Source organism: Akebia trifoliata, chromosome 1 (genome assembly GCF_017979445.1).
Source record: "Akebia trifoliata isolate Shusen 1 chromosome 1, ASM1797944v1, whole genome shotgun sequence".
NCBI lineage: Eukaryota > Viridiplantae > Streptophyta > Magnoliopsida > Ranunculales > Lardizabalaceae > Akebia > Akebia trifoliata.
In genome coordinates, this window is record NC_141375.1 from 32,250,886 (window position 1) to 32,272,376 (window position 21,491).

General features: G+C 35.7%; 1 protein-coding gene and 1 long non-coding RNA gene across 3 annotated transcripts; one reads left to right on the plus strand and one right to left on the minus strand.

Annotated features, from left to right (window-relative positions):
- Window positions 1-1,102: 1,102 nt before the first annotated feature.
- Window positions 1,103-2,867, minus strand: LOC147411824 (uncharacterized). The gene is made up of 2 exons (XR_015181201.1): window positions 1,630-2,867; window positions 1,103-1,544 (listed from the first exon to the last, which is right to left on the minus strand). It is a non-coding gene; the product is annotated as an uncharacterized LOC147411824 (long non-coding RNA).
- Window positions 2,868-5,384: 2,517 nt separating this feature from the next.
- On the plus strand, window positions 5,385-18,472 carry LOC147411825 (uncharacterized). Of its 2 annotated transcripts, XM_086452832.1 has the most exons (3): window positions 5,385-8,628; window positions 14,976-17,583; window positions 17,946-18,472. In XM_086452832.1, the coding sequence occupies exons 1-2, from the start codon at window positions 5,950-5,952 to the stop codon at window positions 17,538-17,540; spliced, it is 5,244 nt and encodes a 1,747-aa protein (XP_086308958.1). In that variant the 5' UTR covers window positions 5,385-5,949; the 3' UTR covers window positions 17,541-17,583; window positions 17,946-18,472. The 2 variants fall into 2 exon arrangements, with proteins under 2 accessions (XP_086308958.1, XP_086308950.1); XM_086452824.1 differs by lacking the exon at window positions 17,946-18,472 and having other exon boundaries at window positions 14,976-17,654.
- The last annotated feature ends 3,019 nt before the right edge of the window (window positions 18,473-21,491 follow it).

Sequence of the window (21,491 nt, forward strand, 5' to 3'; positions counted from 1 at the left end):
ATGCTGTCTAATTGTACTGTTAAGATGTTGAACTGTTTGATAATTTGCTGTCTAAAAATTGCTGGATGAAATTAAAAATAATATTAAAAAAATATATTATTTATTTGATATAAGTAATAATATGTTAACCATAAATATAAACATAGAATTTAATATTAACAACTTTAGCAGTTATTAACAATTAGTATCATACTCATAAAAAAAAATTCCTAAATTTAATAAGTAGAAATCTAAACAAGAAAGAGAGAGAAAGTTTTTGTTGGTACCCCAACTTTTACTGTTTCTCTATTATTGAGTTATTTTTTCCAATTCGGGGTGAAATAAGTAAATGTTACGAGTGCAAATAGCAGATCACTACAAGAAGATGTGTAGCCAATTCAGATTCTAGATTCTGAAAATCATTCTATATAATTTGATTATAACAATCGAAAATCAGAATCTAACGATCCGAACCAAACGCTCTTAAAATAAATTAAAAAACACAAATTGTAATAGGATGGAACGATTGGCGTAGAAAAGTAAAACAACTTTCCAACCTTGAGGGGTTGGCTCAATGGCAATTTCAGATACCTAGTATGAGCAGTATTTCCTCAGGAACACCCGAGAGGGCACACCCTCACTTACTTGGCGTGTATGATGTGCGGGCATTGCATGTGCCTGGGAGAGAGACCCATATGCCTTGGCTCTTTCGGTCTCCCTAGTTGGACGTAAGTTCGGACATCTCCGTCATAAATAAATAAAAAATATAACTTTCCCTAAAATAGCACCAATTGGATTTCAAGGCATTTTTCTTGCATGAGTTAAAATGTTAGGCAGAAATGTGTGTCACACTCAAATACAGTCCAAAACACAGTTGCACATGTCAAAAATGGTCCGACTGTGTCTTGGTGGTACATGACAGTGTGTCACAGAGTGAGTGAGTGAGTGAGTGACCACAGCTAACCTTGGATAGACATAAAGTCACAAAGGGTGGGACATGGAGGGGAGAACACGTGGCCAAAGATGGCAAACAATGATTTGAACCCAATTCTGGCATCAACACTAGATGACAATTAACTCGTTCATATAAAGCATTAGGCTTGTCCTACTAGTACCAAAAATATACTAAAAATATGAGGAGTTTCCAGTAATTTCAGAATAATTATGGTCTACATAGTAAATTTCAAATGTAACCCAAATAAATTCAGAAGTTCATAGATACAGAAGAAGAAGAAGAAGAAGAGACAGAGAGGCAATTTAGCATTTGAGAATCAAACTAGAGATGCTAGAGATCTGAAGTAACAGACTCTTAATGCGCCGGAAACTTACACACAAGCCAATTCAGATTCATTTCTTGGCGAAAAGGCCACCAAATCCGCTGAACTTCTTTTTGGGAGGAATTTCGACGGAATTCTTCCGACTAGTAGTACCAGTGCCACCGTTCTTCTCCTCTACCTTCTTCAGGATCAGATCTGTCTCAAAAAACTGATCTTCTTTCTGTAACCCTCCAAGGATCGGATCTCTCTCTTTTTTCTTCTTTTTTTCCTCTTTTACTTCTAGAATCTCTGAAAATTTTCGATTGAGCTCTTGGAGAAGATGACAATGGATTGCTTAAAACACGAAAATTGAAAAAAAAAAAAAGTTGCTTACCTGTGTGAGTTGCAGAGATGAATCCTTGATTATCAGATCAGAGAGAGAGAGATGGTGCCAAGTTGTTCACTATGTTTTTTCGGAACCGGATGATTTTGTGGAGCCTCGGTGAAGTGACGGTAGTCGATAGAATCGGCTAGTTTTGACGAAAGAGTCGGCAATTAAAAAGAGGTCCAACCCATTCCAAACACTGAAGTTTCAAGATACTGTGCGTGTTCGGATGAATTTAGCCGGCCCACGGCTCTTCCAAACACAGCTTTAGTGATATATTGTAATGTGACGGTTGCGGGGGTGCTTTCCCAGCAGCCTCTAAATCCATATTTAAAAAAGACTACTTCTTCATTCGAGAAAAGAAAATATTTTTCTTAACTTAGAATTTAGAAAGACACCCTTCTCTTTGAATTAATAAAGATTTGCAGACTTGGCCCGGTGAGTTTTAAAATTGGGAAAACACCAACCTCAAACCATGTTTGAGGCTTTTCTTCAAACCAACGATTGAGATGGGAGGAAATATCTTGATCAATTGTGCGTTTACTTACGAGATCAAGAATTGGTCTTATGGGAAAATGAAGAAATCCATCTAACTGCTTTTTTGGGTCGCCTACACGTTTATATGTAATAGTCTTTATCTTTAATATAAAACAAAAAAAACAAAACAAAAAAATTTGCTTACAAAAGAGTTTTCAAATAAACCCGGATCAACCGAGGACATCGCAAGTTAGAGAAAGGTAACTTACAATTTCAACCCCTGTTATTTGGCATAATTCCATACTAACCCACTAATGTTCTGAGATTTTATATGAGCCTAGTCATAAAATTGTAAACAACCACATAAATTGTTTGAATGAGTGTAATAATGTTGAGATTATAATTTGAGCCAAACCTTTTGTCATGTTTGAAGATTGTGTTTTAATCTTTAATTGGCATGTTATAAATAATTTAAGAAATTGGGGTGTAAGACATGATTTATGTGATTCGACAAGATACCTACGTTCATGGGCAACGATGATCAATCCACTATCTTCAACGAAATTTTATAAAGTTCGTCAGCAATCCTAATCCCTTGTTATACCCCTTTGCACTCTCTCTCTAGTGGTTCTCTCTTACACATTAAGAATGAATCCTAAAAATATCCTTTATATACTTAAGGTTACAAAGAATATAGAATGAGTCAGATCAAATCCCAAATCACATGGGTCCAATGGACTGTTAATAGATCATCAAAAAATCGAATTGAAATCATGACAATTCTCCAACAGGACCTGCTTAGGGAATAAAACCTTTGAAATGGGGAAATGTTGTTAAACTGAATAAACAAACATTATCTTAATCACACCAAATAAAATTGTTTCTAGAAAATAAATTGAATAAATACTTTTTTTTTTAAAATTACAAGTGGAACAAAGAGTTAGCACCAACCATGCGGCTGAGAAGTCAAGATGTCTCTAATTTGTGTACTCCACAAAAGATAAACCAAAATAAATAGTGTTGTTCTATATTGAGTCCTCACGACACTCAACTGATGTGGTGGTGTATAGAGAGTTATTGATTTTTTTTCCTTATATTTCGAGAAAAATAAAAAATCAATGGCTCTCTGCACACTATCACGTCAATTGAGTGTCGAGCATAGTGTCATAGAGAGTCAATTCAGCATTTTTCAAATGAATAATTTGGGATTATACGATATGATATACATGTTACACCATGATTTTGAATCAGAAGAGACATTTCACGAAATGAAAAATCCATTCACTCTATCAATAATCCAGCTGGCTTTGGAGTACAATAAGGGATTTTACTCTCCTATTGGTTCCTTCGGACTGGATAAAAAATATTCTAAAATAAGATAATCAAGTCCAAGCACAGCTGTACTTTGGAAATATATTATTCTTAAACAAAACCTTTGCTACCAAACAATTGTGAGATCATCGTACAAATCAAGTGGCATGGGTAAAGAAGAGAAGTCTAATGGGTTTTTTAATCATTAAGATAAATAAATAAAGAGAGATTTACCGGCAACCCTATCTGTTGCGATTTTAGTACAAAAACTTACTTTATCAAGTTTTTGTGACCCTTACTTCATGAATTAGGCTAGGTTGACTAACTTTGTAAGATTTTAAATCTTACTAAGCGTCTTTGGGCCCATATGGATTATCAAATTGTCAATCTAACGCCACAGTGTTCTACATTTAATGAAAAAACTCATATTCAAAAGAAAATAAATTAAAAAAAAAAAATCTTTTTTGAAATTGATCAAAGGGGTTGTAATGGATGATTACTGAACTCCCAAATTTTAACTAAAATTCAACAATAAAAATTAATTTTATTTTGAATATTATTTTTCCAAAATTTTTAGAATTTTTTTGTTTATAGTCATGTTCCATCAGATCATGTTTTTAGATGCCAAAAATTGTTGTTGTTAAGATCCAGTCCAAGGTATGTTTAGTAACAAATTAATCGGAAGAATTTGAATTTTATGACGTGGATCCCCATTCAAGGTTTGCTGGGTAACAAACTTGATAAAGTAAGGTTCATGTTTTTGTAATAACAATGCAACAATTAGGCCTACCAGGTAATAGTTGCGTTTTTACTACAAAAACTCCCTTGGAGTTAGGACTAACAATGGGTCGGGGTGGGTCAGATGAAGCTATTTCATTATCTTTATCCAAATTCTATATCCGATTATTTATCCATCTTTTTAAAAGATATTCATACTCGACTTTTACCCAAAGTTCAAGTTGATATCCAAGTTGGATATATATATATATACATATACCTCATTGTGAAGATAATAGAAATTAAAAACCTTAATTTTAGGTTATACATATATTTTTATTTTTATTTTGTGAATTTACCATACTACATTCGGATAAACGGACATTCGATTGGATAGGACATATATCCATATCCAACACTAAATTTTTTTAGATAAAATTAATTGTGGAAAAATTTATTTGAATTCCTAATCGGATAAAAAAAATTGTACCTATACCTGAATATCACAAATAAGATGAGTCGACTTAACAGATATTATCTGACCCATTGTCAGTCGTACTTGCATTTCTAACAACTCCAAGGTAACCTTACATTATGAAGTTTGTTACCCACCAAACCTTTATCAAGTTTGTTACCCAGCAAGTCGTGAAGTTGGGATCCATGTCATAAAATTCAAATTGATGGGTAAATTTGGTACTCAACATACCTTGGAGTGTATCTTAACCTCATCAGTTTGTGGGGGTCCAAAAACATGATTTGATGCTACAGGATTATAAAAGAAAGAATTTTGAAAAAGAATTTAGTTTTCACCATTAAAGTTTAAATTTAAATTTGGAAGTTTTATAGTCATCTATTTTTAATACCTTTGATCAAGCTAAAAAAGGTTTTAGTGCAAAACATTTTCTTTTTAATCTAATTTTTTCTATGAAATCTAGAATTATGTAGTGTTGTATTGTCAATTTGAAAATAATGTGGACTCAAATATCCTTAGTAAGCTAGTCATGCTAGCCTGGTCCAAAAAGTTTAAAGTTTGGTCGGTAACGAACTTGATAAAATAAGAGAGTTTTCGTAATAAAATTGCAAAAGATTGGTCAAGATTGGTCCGCCCGATAAATCTCTCTAAAAATAATCCTACTTGCATGGGAATACTTATTGCACCGGCCACATGGCTCTGCAGTCAACAAACAGCTCTTTGTCTTAAAATATAGATTATGAGAAAGACTTGCACGCTTGACTTTATAAAGAAAACAAATAAAAGTCATCAAGGCACACCCTCGTGATTGAGTTATTAATTTGTTTATAGGGTGTAGTTGATCAGCCATATTCGTATGATGGAGAACTTCGAACCTCTTTTGAAGCAATTAATTTAATTTCCTTTTAACTTCCAAAGATAATCGATCACATATCACTCTCTGTTCTATTTCTACTTAAGGTTGGGTGGTGTTACCTCCTCTCGACTCTCGTAATTAAGGCAACACAAGAGTTGAAGAAAGCTTGTTGAAATTTGGTTCAGCTGAATTCCTTAGCCTTTCAATACTCTCTTGATCTTCCTCCTTTTAAAGCCTACTATGTTTGCATTTTATTTCGATGCCCTTCGTATTCATTTATCCCTCTTTGGGCTTTTATAGCCGAATAGAGGATCTTCTTTTTTTCCATTACAGATTCCACGCCCTATCCCTCCATATCTCCATGCATGTAACCATTCCTTGTGATCCTTGATTTTCTACCACTCTTCACGTTCCGTTCTCTTGTAGCTCTTCTCCTGACCTTACGCTATCCGACCCTCCACTTGACACCTTCCTATAGGTTGATATTTTATCCCATATGGCTGATACTGTTGTCTCTTTTCTCTTGGAGAACCTAAGGCAGCTAATACAAAAAGAAGGTTCGTTGCCCGGGCTGAGCGTGGAGTTGAAGTCCCTCTGTGATCTACTGGAGCTGATGCAGCCTTTCATCTTGGACTGTGAGGGGGCAAGTCAAGAGCAGAGAGCTGTAAAGGAGTTTTTAAACAAAATCAGAGATCTAGCTTATGATGCCGAGGATGCTATCAACTCACATATCACTCCTGCTGCACAAGATAGTAGGAAGGGAAACTTCGACAGAGTTCTTGATAAATGGAAAGAACCGGGAATAATTGACGAGTCCTTAACAAAGATCAAGGAGATCCATGAGAGGATGAAAGAAGTTTACAATAGTAAAGAGAAGCTCGGGATAGTAATAAAGAAGGCTTTAGTGGAAGGCCCATCTCGGAAGCATCGTCATGTCGTCGTAGAGGAAGTGAACGTTGTGGGCTTTGAGAATGAGGTAAATACGTTGCTGGAGCAGCTAACCGGGGGGAAGCATGCACAACGTGCCATCATTTCTATTGTGGGAATGGGTGGCCTGGGCAAAACTACTCTGGCCAAGAAGATTTACAATCATTCACGAACTATGAAGCAGTTCCCCCGTTTTCGTGCATGGGTGACCGTATCTCAAGAATATAAACTTACCGAGCTTCTGCAGAAGATTATAAAACAGTTTAGAAGAATCACAAAAGATATGGAGAAGATGGATAATAAAGAGCTGGGAGAGGTACTCAAAAACTGCTTGACGGTCGACAAATACTTGGTGGTCATGGACGACGTCTGGACAAATGAAGTTTGGCAAGACTTGGAATCATTCTTTCCTGACCAGAAGAATGGAAGTAGAGTCATGATCACGACCCGGGTTAAGGAAGTGGCTCAGCAAGCCAATTCAGATGGCAGGTTCCCTCCACACCATCTACGCTTCCTAAATAACATAGAAAGCTGGGAACTATTCCAAAAGAAGGCATTCCAAGGTGAAAATTACATCACAAAAGAAGAACTAATGATTGGAAGACAGATAGCCGAAAAATGTGGCGGGCTGCCATTGGCCATTGTTGTTTTAGGTAGCTTACTATCGAAAAATCAGCGAAAATTCATGGAGGGGAGAAAAGTTTCCGAACAAGTGAGTACCTTCCTCGCTCAGCACTCGTATGAGTGTGCAGATATATTGGCGTTAAGCTATTATGATCTGCCTTATTACTTGAAGCCATGTTTCCTATATTTCGGTTCTTTTCCAGAAGATCAAGAAATCCCTGCAAGACAGTTGATCCAGCTGTGGATAGCAGAGGGATTTATACAAGTAAAAGATGGGGAAAAGGTGGAAGATACCGCAGAAACATACTTGGACAAGCTAATTGATCGAAGCCTTATCCAAGTGGCAAGGACGAGGTCGGACTATGGAGTGAAGACATGTCGTATCCATGACCTTTTGCGTGATCTATGCATTTCTGAAGCCCAAAAGGAGAGATCTTTCCAGATCATTCATTCGTATGTAATGGATTCTCCAACCACATGTCGTATCCATGACCCTCGGCGACTTGCAGGGAATTATAATGCTCTATTACATATACGTCGCGAACTTCACACTGTCGCAAAAGTCCGCTCTCTCCTTTGTTTCACCCAAAGCTCAGATCCCTCTAAAAAATTGAAATCTTATGACTTCCTTAATATTTATCAAAGTTTGCCACTACTTAGAGTGCTGAGGATCGAAGGTTCAGTTGGTAATGTTTTGCCCAGTAACATGGGAAGCCTGATTCATTTGAGATACTTGGGGATCATCAGGAGCACCACGAGTACAACAATTCTTCCCTCCCTAAACAACAATTGGAATCTTCAAATTCTTGATATCAGATCGAGGCACCTTCCTGATGCACCAGACGAGATTTGGATGATGAAAAGACTAAGACATGTGTATTTCCAAGGCCAGACTCGTCTGCCCCAGCCGCCAAGGTCATCATCACAGAAGGAGGGCCTGTTAGAGTACCTTCTGACTTTGTCTACCATATGTCCCAGCAGTTGTACAAGCGAAATCTTCTACGAACTACCCAATCTTACAAAATTGGGAGTTCGTGGAGATTTAGAATCATACATTGAATCTTTAAACGTTAATATCGTGAAATTGAAGCACCTTCAGTCATTGAAGTTGGTAAGAACCCTCTCTTCCGCATCACTGACAAATATTCCAAATCAGTTGCCACGAAAGCTTACCAAGCTCACCTTACGTGACACTGCACTACACCAAGATCCCATGCCTGAGTTAGGGATGCTAGAAAACCTTCAGATCCTCAAATTGGTGGGCAATACATACAATGGGAGTCAGATGGTTTGTTCAGCAGAAGGGTTTCCACGACTCCAATTCTTGCAAATTGTGAATTCGAAAATAAATGATTTAAAAATCGAGAAAGGAGCAATGCCAAACGTAAATCGTTTGGTTGTCCGTGACTGTGATCATCTATGTAATTTTGACGAAGTAGATTTGCAGATGTCTGCCCAGTTGGATCTTAAGCATGCAACAGAACAATTGCAAGAAATAACATCAACAATGGTTGAAGAAAAAGTGACAGAAGACATCGAAGATGAAAGCACACAACACAAAGTCGGAAATAGAGAAATTAAAGAGAATGAAGATGCAAGCATACATGGTTCCCCCAATATCAAGGTATGTCCATGCAAGCATACATATATATATAAGGTCCCGTTCAACAACAAACATTTTGGCAAAACATTTTTCAAAACATGGGTTAGAGATTTTGGAATGGGCTGATTTTTGGTGTGGATGATCTCTACAAGTTGAAAAATCGTGGACCATCCATTTTTTGTAAACCATTTTTGATGGGTTAAGAAGTTTTGGAATGGGCTGATTTTTGATGATGATGATCTCCTCGCCGTAGAGATCATCCTCACCAAAAATCAGCCCATTCCAAAACTTCTAACTCACGTTTTGAAGAATGTTTTGCCAAAATGTTTGTTGCTGAACATTTCCCATATATATATATATATATATATATATATATATATATATGGGTCCCGTTCGCCACCCTTAGTTTTACCACACACTTTAACAAACGCGTTTTGTCTTACATGGGTTAGAAGTTTCGGAATGAGCTGATTTTTGGTGAGGATGATCTCCTCACCATAGAGATCATCCTCACCAAAAATCAGCTCATTCCGAAACTTCTAACCCTATCAAAATTGATTTACAAAAAATGGACGGTCCACGATTTTTCAACGTGTAAACATGGGGTTAAACATTTCGGAATGGGCTGATTTTTGGGGAGGATGATCTTCTAATCATAGAGATCATCCTCACCAAAAATCAGCTCATTCCAAAACTTCTAACCCATGTAGGACAAAAAACGTTTGTTAAAGTGTGTGGTAAAACTTAGGGTGCTGAACATTTCCCTATATATATATATATATATATATATATATATATATATATATATATATATATATATATATATAGGGTAGCGTTCAATGGCAAACTTTTTGGCAAAACATTCTTCAAAACATGAGTTAGAGGTTTTGGAATGGGCTGATTTTTGGTGAGGATGATCTTTACATTTTTGGTGAGGATGATCTCTACGGTGAGGAGATCATCCTCACCAAAAATCAGCCCATTCCAAAACTTCTAACCCATGTTTACATGCTGAAAAATCGTGGACCGTCCATTTTTTGTAAACTGTTTTTGATGGGGTTAGAAGTTTTGGAATGGGCTGATTTTTGGTGATGAAGATCTCCTCACCGTAGAGATTATCCTCACCCAAAATCAGCCCATTCCAAAACCTCTAACTCATGTTTTGAAAAATGTTTTGCCAAAAAGTTGGCCATTGAACGCCCCCAGATATATATATATGAATCAGGATCCCTGTACACACATATCTACTCTTTTATCTACAATGTGTTTTGTTTTATGTGGGTCAAAAGTTTTGGATTGACCTGATTTTTGGTGAGGATGATCTCAATGACAAGGAGATCATTCTCACCAAAAATGAGCTTAATCCAAAACTTTTAACCTCGTATTTATGAATTGAAGAACTGTGGACCGTCAATTTTTTATAAACTACTTTTAATGAGGTTAAAAGTTTCGGATTGAGCTGATTTTTGGTGAGCATGATCTCTATAGGACAAAACATGCTGTAGATATATACGTAGATATATGTGTACACAGAACCTGACCCTATATATATATGGGCTAAATTTTTTGGAATGGGCTGATTTTTTGTGAGGATGATCTCTATGATGAGAAAATCATCCTTACAAAAAATTAGTAAGTTCTGAAATTTCTAACCCTAGTTTATAAGATGAAAAATTGTGAATCGTCAATTTTTACTGTTAGTTTGTAACCACTTTTCATGGGGTTAGAAGTTTTAGAATTAATTGATTTTTTGTGAGGATGATCTACCGACTATAGAGATCATCTTAAAAAAAATCATTCCATTTCAAAACTTTTTAGTCATATAAGACAAAACTTTGTCTAGAATATTGCCTATTGATCCCTTCCCTATATATATACACACACACATGTGCGTGTCTATGTGTGGACTGTTCAAGGGCCAAACATTTTGCCAATGTGTTTTGTTCTATACGGTTTAGAAGTCTTGGAATGAGTTGATTTTTTGTGAGAATTCGATCCTTATTAAAAATCAGTCTATTCTGAAATTTTTAACCCCATCAAAAGTGATTTATAAGCTGAAGAATTAAAGACTATCAATTTTATGGATGAGAAGAGTGGGCTTCTCCATCACGGGGTAGATGAAACCAGGCCCTTCCAACTTCTGCATCCATGCATATCAGTACCATCATGCTCCAAAAAATACAAGAGAGCACACTTAATCAACGTGGATGATGCGAGTGTGAGGTGAGTTCCACCTTCATACAATTAGTAAACGCATATTTGTTTGCTCACATACCAACACCGTTTTGACATGTGGCATTGAGATATAAGTACTAAAAAGAGAAATTCTCTCTCCTATCCATGGTAAAAAACTGAAATTTCCTAATAAGATCATCTTGTTGCATTAAAAAATATGATCTAATACAAAGTGTTGTAGATGATGAAATTTTATGAATTTCCACACACAAAAAAAAGGTATTTTTCACGGTTGTATTTTTATTTTAAATTTGGGTGCTTGATAGTGGTCCAGTTTTAACACCATTGATCAAGTTCAATTTTTTGTTTTTTTTGTTTTTACCATGAGGTTTTTCATGAAATCTAGAAACTTGTGCGGGCAGGAGAGAGAAAATTTCCATCAACGTGGCATGTCAAAATGGTGTTAGTCTGTGAGCAAATAATCACTCATTAGTAAACTCATGTTGGATGGTCCAAAATTCTTGCTCAGCCCATCCTATTTTTTAATGGTCGAGTCCCAACATTGTAGATGCTAATCTATAACCCAATTCATAGGTATTCACAATCGTTGTGTGTCGAGAAAATCTGTATTCGCTCCTAAAAAAGAAATGGAAAATGCTGAAATAACAAAAAGAATTTACTGCGATTCTCACAAGTCTGATGTGGGATGTGTACATAACCATAGATGTTTTTTCTCGTGATACGAATAAAATCATCTATAGTTATGTATGCATGTCCACGCAAGAATTGTGAGAATCGCAGTAAATTCTGTGTCACCCCAGCACAACTCGAAAGAAATAACTAGTCTTTAGAAAACAGGTTCTCTCTCTCATCTCAGCCGTATGTTCAAGGTCTGATGAAAAGGTATCCTTCAAAAAAAAGGTCTTTTGAGGCTCTGTTCAATTGCTAGGGATTCTTAAGAAAATGTATCTCTAGAAAAATTGTAGTTCGAGTTATGTACTTGACTTGATTTTTACCAATGTTTTAAACTGATAATTGGACCAAATTTTGCTCAACTGGTCAGACTGGGGTCTGACAGTTCAATTCATAAAATATTCATGATGAATAAATAGAATATAAGATTTAAAAACTAAATTGTTTTTTTTTTTTTATAAGTATTTAAAAACTAAATTTCACTGAGTAACTTTACATCTACAAGAATATTAAAATATTAACTTATTTTGTAAAACAAAATGAAGAATCTCCCTGAAATCAAACTAAAATATATTTTAAAAAAAATTCTAAAATTCTTGATGATAAAATCAACAAATAAATAATTATGAAACAAAATATCTGAAAATTTTCTTTTTCTCCAAATCTTTCATTTTCTTCAAAGCTTAAAAAAATTTCAATGTTAAATCTTTACATTATGAAAATAAAAAAAAACCCCTAAAAAGTGTTAGAATTTTGATTTAATTAAGAATATTTTTTAATTTATATAAAGATTCCTAAAAAAATACTTTATATAGAAGATTGATACATTTTATTTGTTAGAATTTTGGTTATAGTAGATTTTCATATTTATTTGATAATAAATACCTAGATTGATATAAATTTTAGTTGTTAGAATTTTAGTTACGAGTCCAGATAATATGACTCGCCAGGTGGCATACTCAATCGACTCCTTGATGTGATAAGTACAGAAATCGTGGATCTGATGCCTCGGGAAACATGATTGCACTTCCCCATAAAAAATGTATCCCAAGGAAATCGTGTATTTTGAGGTGCATAGATCTATGGTTCCTTAACTTGTCCACAGAGTCGATTGAGTATGCCACTTGATGAGTCATATTATCAAGACTCTTTTACTTATAGTAGGTTTCCATATATATTTAGTATTAAAAATCTAAAACATGTAAACTACAGACTAAATTTCCCAGATTTTATAATTTTGCAAGAGAGAATAATTAGAAATTTTCAATTTTTTCAAGAAGCTACCGATTCTTATAATATCAATGGTTTGTACAGTTGAACCATGATTTGAAAATATCGAGGGTTCATTAAGAATCGACCGATTTTTATATAAAATCCATGAGCCCATGTGAATTGACTCAGTGAAGAGCTGTGAACACATTTATGGAAGTTTGTGAGCAAAAAATCTCTCCAACAAAAAAACTATGATAAAAAATATGTTTGGCTGTGCTTGTTGGACAGTTTATCTTGTACTACCCGAGGGTCGGATTCGCAAATCCACCTTTTTGTTCTTTGCCCCCACTGTTTTTAAAATATAAAATAGAAGAACGAATCCTAGATGAATTTTACATAACACAAAACACCGTGAATGTGGATAGATGGGATTACCCTTTCCCATTTATGTGTCACCTCCCTCAAAGCTTATTACCCCTATGTTTCTCTGTCATATTAATTTTAGCTTTCCTAGAATAATTCATTTAAATTATTGATTTTGTTTTTGTCTCAAATAAAACTACTACCAATGTTTTAAAAATAACCATTTGTCAAATTAGTGGATTGACGATTGGACCTTGGTCCAAATCGGTTGGATTTTATGTATGTTCATTGAAAAAATTAAAATATGTATACATTTTCCCAAAAATGTCTCTATTTATATTCATAAAAGGATAATACTAATAAAAAAAAGCCATATTAAAATATGTATACATTTTCCTAAGAATACCTATATTTAAATTTATAAAAAAATAATAATAATAAAAAAGATTCATGATTCATTAGCTGAACTGTTTTTATTATAAAATCCAGTTGAACCTAGCGAGACCATCGATTGGCCTGATTTTTAAAATATTGGTCACTTGAGCTTCCTTTACTTTTGAAGTTCATTTTTAATTTATATATGTTATAGTTATAATTTTATTAAAAACATTTTAATTTAGAAACATGCATTAATTGTGATATGATCCAATGTGATCCTCTTTTAAAAAGAATTTTAATTCTCCTTTTTAATTGTGTTTAGATTTTATTTTGTGATAATTATTTTAGTATTATAATTATGATTCTCTTTTGCCATTATCAAATCTAAAAGATTTTACTACATCAAGATAGACTTGCATTAGTGTCAAATAAACATGTATAATAACCATATCAGGAACAATGTTAGACAAAGTCAAGGAAAATTCAATTCAAGATATGTAAATCAATTTTTGTAATGGCCAAACAGGCCCTTTAGGTGTAATTAAACGGTCTAATTTATTTTATTTTTCCATGTCCACTTTTTCCAAGGAAACTAATTGTACTTTCGGTTGAAAATAATTGAATCCCCCAATATCAATCAGACCCAATTAAACAATCCCATTTGCAGATGAGAACAAGATAATGTAGGCTAGACCTGCACTACTCCATTTACAATTAGAAAAACACTTTCCTTATTTACTTACCAAAGGTGGTTGAACTCAAATGGATTGCCACATTGGCAATCTATGCATCACAGCTCTCTATATTTCATGATTAATAATAATCTCTGGCTCCTTTTTAGACGGCCTCCTAGCAGTTACAGAATCATCAATCTTTTTCTTATATATCGGCAAAGGATCATCAATCTTTTTCTTGTATATACCAAAGCAAAGGATCTACGCTTTTGTGATGAGGGCATCTAAAAACAAAGCGTCAGATCTTTATGACACATATTTCATAGAAGACAAATGATAATCTGATGCTCTTTTTTCTGACGCCCCCATATGCTCTTTGCCCTCGTAGTTGTATAATCATAAATCTTTTTCTTGAGTATCCTGAAGCAAAAGATCTACATTTCTGTGATGGGGGAGTACAGGGTGTCTGAAAAAAAAGCATAGCATTATCACGACTCATCATGGAAAACCTCTTATCCAAAAAGGAAAAAAAAAATGTTATTATTATATTTTAGATTTGATCTTAAGTCTTAAAAATGGAGGACTACTGAGCTCCCAAAATCAAAATTAAAATTCCATGGTGAATATATATATATTCTATACATCCTTGTGACATCGAATCATAATTTTGGATGCCACACGTAGAACTCGACCCTTAAATAGTAAGGCTAGCCTAGTTCTAAGAATTAATGTGATGCAGTACTCTTTCTAAACAAATAAAGACCATAATCAACACTACTCTATTGTCATTTAAGGTTGGGAGGGTGTTGTAGTTGCTATTGTAAGGCGAGAGTTGAAGAAAGCTTCTTGAAATTAACTTAGTAGCATCTGCAGATGGATCGAGATCGATTGGCGGGAGAGATGGCCGATACTAGTGTTGTCTCTTTTCTCTTGGAGGACCTAAGCCAACTGCTACTAAAAGATGTAGATTTGGTTCTTGGAGTGAAGGTTGAGGTCCAGTCTCTCTGTGATCACCTCGACCGACTGCATCCCATCCTCAGGGACTGTGAACGGGTACAAGGAGACGACGAAAATGCAAAGATGTTCCTAAACAATATCAGAAATCTTTCTTATGATGCCGAGGATACTATCTACAGATATGTCATTTCCATTGCACAAGATTGTAGCAAGAATTGCTCTTCTAGAATCATTCGTGACTTTGTCAATATAAAAATGAGGCAAGAAGTTGCACAAAAGATTGTGAACATAAACATGAAGATGGAAGAATTTTATTTTAATAAAGATAAGTACGGGATAGGAGTAAAGAAGGCGTCAGAAGCATCAGGGGAGCGCCCGTCTAGTAGGACTGCTCGCGTCGTTGAGGAAGAGGATATTGTGGGCTTTGAAGATGAGGCAAACACGTTGGTTGAGCGGCTGATTGGAGGGAAGTCAGAACGTGCCGTCATTTCCATTGTAGGAATGGGTGGCCTGGGAAAAACTGCTCTGGCCAAGAAGATTTACAATCATCAAAGCATTACGAATTGGTTCCAATGCCGTGCATGGGTGGAAGTGTCTCAAGACTATAAACCTACCGAGCTTCTGCAGAGCCTCATAGAACAATTTATAAAAATCACAGAAGAAATGAAGGTGATGAGTGAGAAAAACCTGGGAAAGGTGCTCCAAAACCAGTTGACGGATTCCAAATACTTTATAGTCATGGATGATGTCTGGATACCTCAAGTCTGGCGAAACTTGAATTCGTTTTTTCCAAACCAGGGTAATGGAAGCAGAATCATGATCACGACCCGCAATAACGAAGTGGCTATGCAAGCCAATCTAGTACCAAACTGCCCTCCGCACTACCTACGCTATCTAGACAAAGAAGAAAGCTGGGAGCTATTCCGAAATAAAGCATTCCGAGGAGAAAATTGCTCTCCACAGTGTGAAGAAGTGGGAAGACACGTCGTCGAAAAATGTGGTGGGCTGCCACGAGCCATTGCTTCTTTAGGGCGGTTGCTATCAGAAAAGGAGCCAAACTTCAACAAGTGGAGAGAAGCTACCAAACATTTGGGTACTTTTCTCTATGAGGATCCAAAACTGTGTAAAGAAGTATTGGCTTTAAGCTATGTTGCTCTGCCTCATTACTTGAAGCCTTGTTTCCTATATTTTGGTATGTTCCCAGAAGATCATGAAATCCATGCAAGGCAGTTGCTCCAGCTGTGGATAGCAGAGGGATTTATACAAGTGCATGATGGAGAAACACTGGAAGATACTGCAGAAAAGTACTTGGAGAAGCTAGTTGATCGAAGCCTTATCCAAGTGGCAAGGAGGAGGTCCGATTATGGAGTGAAGACATGTCGTATCCATGTTCTTTTGCGTGATCTATGCATTGCTGAAGCTCAAAAGGATAGATTTTTCCAGATTCATGGGCATGAAATAAATTCTCCTACCCAAATAAATCCTCGGCGACTTGCTGGGAATTATGACAATCTCGAAGACATTATTTGCAGCTCCTATGCTGTTGCCAAAGTCCGTTCTCTCCTTTGTTTCACCAAAAGATCCGATACATTGGGATCGAGTTCTCATGATAAGTATACCTTTGGTGATATCTATAAAAAATTGTCATTGCTTAGAGTGATGAGGATCGAACATTCATCAACGGCGGGTAATGCTTTGTGCAGTGAAACGAAGGGAAAGCTGATTCATTTGAGGTACTTTAGGGTGAGTAGAGAAATTTCCCTCGTAAAAATTCCTCCCTCCATATGCAACGCTTGGAATCTTCAAATTCTTGATATAAGATCAAGATGCCTCCCCGATGCACCAGACGGGCTTTGGAAGATGAAAAAACTACGGCATATACATTTCCAAGGCCAGACTCGTTTGCCCCAACCATCAAATGACGACGACTCCTTGTTAGAGTACCTTCAGACTCTGTCCACCATATGTCCCAGCAGTTGTTCAGCCCAAGTCTTCTCCAAACTACCCAATCTTTTAAAATTGGGACTTTGTGGGGATTTAAAATCCCACATGGAAGCTTTACCCAGTAATCTCGTTATGTTGAAGCACCTTAAGTCATTGAAGTTGATAAGAAAAATCCCTTCTTTCAATAAACCACCTACGAGAATCCCACGTGGGTTGCCACCAAGCCTTACCAAGATCACCATATGTGAAACTTCACTACGCCAAGATCCCATGCCTGTGTTGGGGAAGCTACCAAACCTTCAGATACTCAAATTGGTGGGTGACGCATACTACGGGAGTAGGCTGATTTGTTTACCTCACGGATTTCCACAACTCCAACTCTTGCTTATTGTGAGATCAAAAGTACGTTATTTAATAATCAATGAAGGAGCAATGACAAAACTAAATCGTTTGGTTATTCGTGAATGCCCTTCTTTGAATTTGGAGAAAGCGGAGCCACAGCTTACTGCCCAGCAGGTGGTTGTTGAGCACACATAAGCAACGTACTAAGAGGTTATTATGGTTGGTGTGAGTGTGTCAAGTAAGTTCCACCACCTCTCCATTCGATTACTATACTCATGTTTATTGTAGTTTTATTACTCTTATTCCTCATTTTGATCAACTTTTTTTCTGCTATATCTTTCTCTAAAGATGAATGTTTTATCAGTACTAGTCGTTAATTAACAATGGTTGCTTGTCGCATATTGACTAAACTATGCATATGTGGCAGAGTGACAAGTGCACCTAAGGATACATGTAGAACTTGCAGCCCACAATGATATTCTGTTTACTTATGGCTCCTACTTTGTCTTCGGTTTATGTCAATTAGATGATATGTAGCTAAAAATATGTTGGAAGTATAATTTCTAACTTCTCACTCTGTTTTTTTTCCCATTATGATAGGGATGGATGGCTTCAATGCAGGCCTCCTAATCCAAGCCCCTCCTCTGTAGTCGAGGAGCTCTCCAACAACCAGGCTTCCATGTCAGATCACTTCCAAGAAGCCCCTCCCATTCGTTCACATGCAACCTCCAGGGTTACTCGCCGTGTCACTAGCCATGTGGAGAAGGGAGGTGGGAGACCATTGGATTGGGCATCCTCAAGCATTTGGTCGCATGTTGGTTATTTCATCAATTGGTAGATATTTAATGAGTGAAGAAGTCTCGAGCTTTCTGTTCATTTTTATGTTCTTTTTCTTTTTTCTTTTTTCTCTTTTAGTTCAATATTGAAATCAAATTGGTTTGCCTCAGTTCTAGTGAAGTATCTGTTCTTTTCTGTTTCGAACCTGTGTGATTAAAAGACATGAGGGGAGGAGGATTTACAGTACTTAATTGCATGCATTTCAACTTCCCTTTGTAAAAATTAGCACTATTCAATATTTCTTTTGGAATAATTTCAACAAACTTTAATGTCCATGTCATTGTTTTATTTTTTAAATAATAATATAAACAGTGTTGCACAAGTTCATTGTTTATGCAGTTTGATCGATTGTAAATCTTGCTAAATAAATGCAGAGATTAAGATGTGAACTAAGATTTTGGGCAAGTCGAATTCGTTCCACAGGGACAATGAAGATTCAAAGATTCATTCGGTTAGAAATCAAAACAGAATTAGAAAACAGATTTTTCTTAAAACAAATTGATTTGTAAAAACAAAATAGAGAAGAAAGTAGCAACTAATTTATAAATGAAATTAAACTAACAATAGAGATTGAAGATGTAAGGAAAAGAGTTTAGAGGGGTCAATTCAACCTTTGCAATTCATCCAAAATGTTGATTTATTCTAATTATAACTCAATCCACGTAGCAAGTCATTGCTCGTGGATCGGAAGATAAATCGAATTAAACATTGATGGTAACCGAAGAGTATTCATGAGAATCCCAACTTCAAACAAGTGTAGCTGACTTATACTTCAATTCTTCACATAGCCTGATTGTTCTTGAGCTTATCTAAGTAACAATCATCTAAACTTGATTTGAATGTATAAGTTTGCTAGTCTTGTTCTAAGAGGAATTTCAGAATTAACACATAAAGCAAAAAGAAAGAATTTAAAACAACATAAGTAGGATGAAATTGCTCCGGCATTCTTAACCTCTCTACGGAGAGTCTAGCCGATCATCGCAAGATTCATATTGCAGAAATTAATAACAGAGTGAAGAACATGGGTGAAGAAGATGATGATCAATCTATAATCCTTATTTATAGCTCTCCAAAAAATTACAAAGATAAAGAATTGAGCACTCTTGATGTTCTCATTACACTCAAGAGCTCTCTCAATAGAAATTTACAGAGAATTAAAGAGAGGAAAAATCAAAAATTAGAGAAGAAGAGAGCGAAGAGAAGACCCCTTCTCTAAAATCAACCCTCCAATTTATAACATTCGTATTCGGGTAATCGGGTCAACTTCTCGGATGATTCGCTTCGAACAACCCATTTAGTTACAACCACCGAAGTAATTGGAAGCTTCTGTGAAAATCTCGAGGACAAATTCATGCCTAGCCGCAGCGCGGTGACGTGGCGGTCAAATCCTCCGAGGTTTTTCTGGATACTTCCTTTCGGCTCGTGTATTGTAACCGTAATTGTTTCGCGATTTGATAACTTCCACGTGTGTTACAATTAACAATAATATATCATTAGCTCTATTAATTTGGATAAATAAAATAATTTTCCAATTATTTAAAGGAACTAACATTTATGCAATGGTAATCTTAGAGTAATTACGGTCCCAAAATCGAATAATTGGGACCTTATCAATGCAGTTCTAGTTGCAATCAGAAAGACCATCTAACGCTGGATTGCCAACATCACAACCATAACATAGCCTGACCTTCTAACCTTCAGAGATAATACAAAAATGATGCTAAGTCCACAACTTTGGACTTAATAGAATGTATGATTCAATGTAATAGATGTATGTGATACACTGAATCTTATAATCTTCAAGCTATCTGCTCCATACTTCCACTTTTTCTTGTAGTTCGGCTTAGACCCAGGCCACTTTTCCTCCTAACATTGGACACTGTTTTATGAAACTTTGGAATTACTAGAGTGTTGGATTTAGGCGATGTAGCTAGATACAGATTAGTTTCCTAATGTTACAAAGCTAACCTTAGGAGACAAAAGCTAAGGGTGACCAATGCCAACACTAGAGGATCTGTTTAACATGTAGATCATAAAATTAAAGAACTCATTACTTGCCTGCGTGTTATTAGTTACTCTATTGGTGGGCTCCAAGTAGTGCAACTTGTGAAACTGGAAATAATTGGCATGGATCAATGCGATACCTACGTCATGTAGTTATAACTTATAATGTAATCTATAAGGATGTTCTTTATCTGAGGCAATGAGAGTAAATGTTTCACTCTTTTTATTTTTTATTTTTTTTTCCTTCTTCCTCAATCATGCCCACAAAAATTATTGTTGGTTTAAAATTTTTTATAAGAAATATTTGGTCGTTTCAAACCACGAATGTTTGTTTACGAAGTTGAGGTTTCGAAACCATTTTTCAAGAATTACATTAGCGTTCCCTTGAAAAGTTGTACAACATGTAAAAAAAAACATAAATAAATAAATAATTGGTGGGAGAGTTACAAAGATATTCAGTAAAGAGCTTTGTCCACAATTGTTACAAAAGTGGATATGGACTTGAACTCTGCAACTCAACTATAATAGCAACACAAAAAAAGATTCCACTAAAGAAAATCAACAACATACAGCTGTGTATCTGATCATATAAAAGCATTTAAACAACACCTCTCTTTTTCTCCGTTGGAAGTTAAATGGACAGTGAAATAATAACAAGAAAATAGAGAACATGAGCAAAATCAATCACAAGAAAATAGATAACGAGTAGAGATCATGAGCAGAGAATACGCAGGAAGATAAATAACCTTTAAAAGATTACATATGGAAGTGCAATAACTAGGTTAAATAGTGATTTTAAAAAAATCCAAAAAAAAAAAGAGAAGAAGAAGAAGATCAACACTTAGTGGTGTGCAACGAGTCGGTCCTAAATTACAAAACATGTGAACTTGCAGTTAAAAGGTCATCTAATGCAGCGCATGGTCTAGATCACGACCACATATCAGCCTGTATCTCTATTGTTTCACAATCCATAACATAGCCTGACCTTTTAACATTTGGAAATACTACAAATGATGCAGTTAGATACCGATAACTTTCCTAGCACCACAAAGCTAACCTTAGGAGACCAAACCTAAGGGTGACCAATGCTAATTGCCAACACTAGAGAATATGTTGAACATGTAGATCCTAAAATTAAAGAAATCATCGTCCCACATTTGATTAGTTACTCAATTGGCGGGTTTCCACAATTCCAAGTGGTGAAACGGGAAATATTGGACATGCATTAATGCAATACCTATTGTTTAAATGTCTTGTATTTTGTTGGCGATAAATTGAGTTGTATGTGGGCAAGGGCCAAGGCCC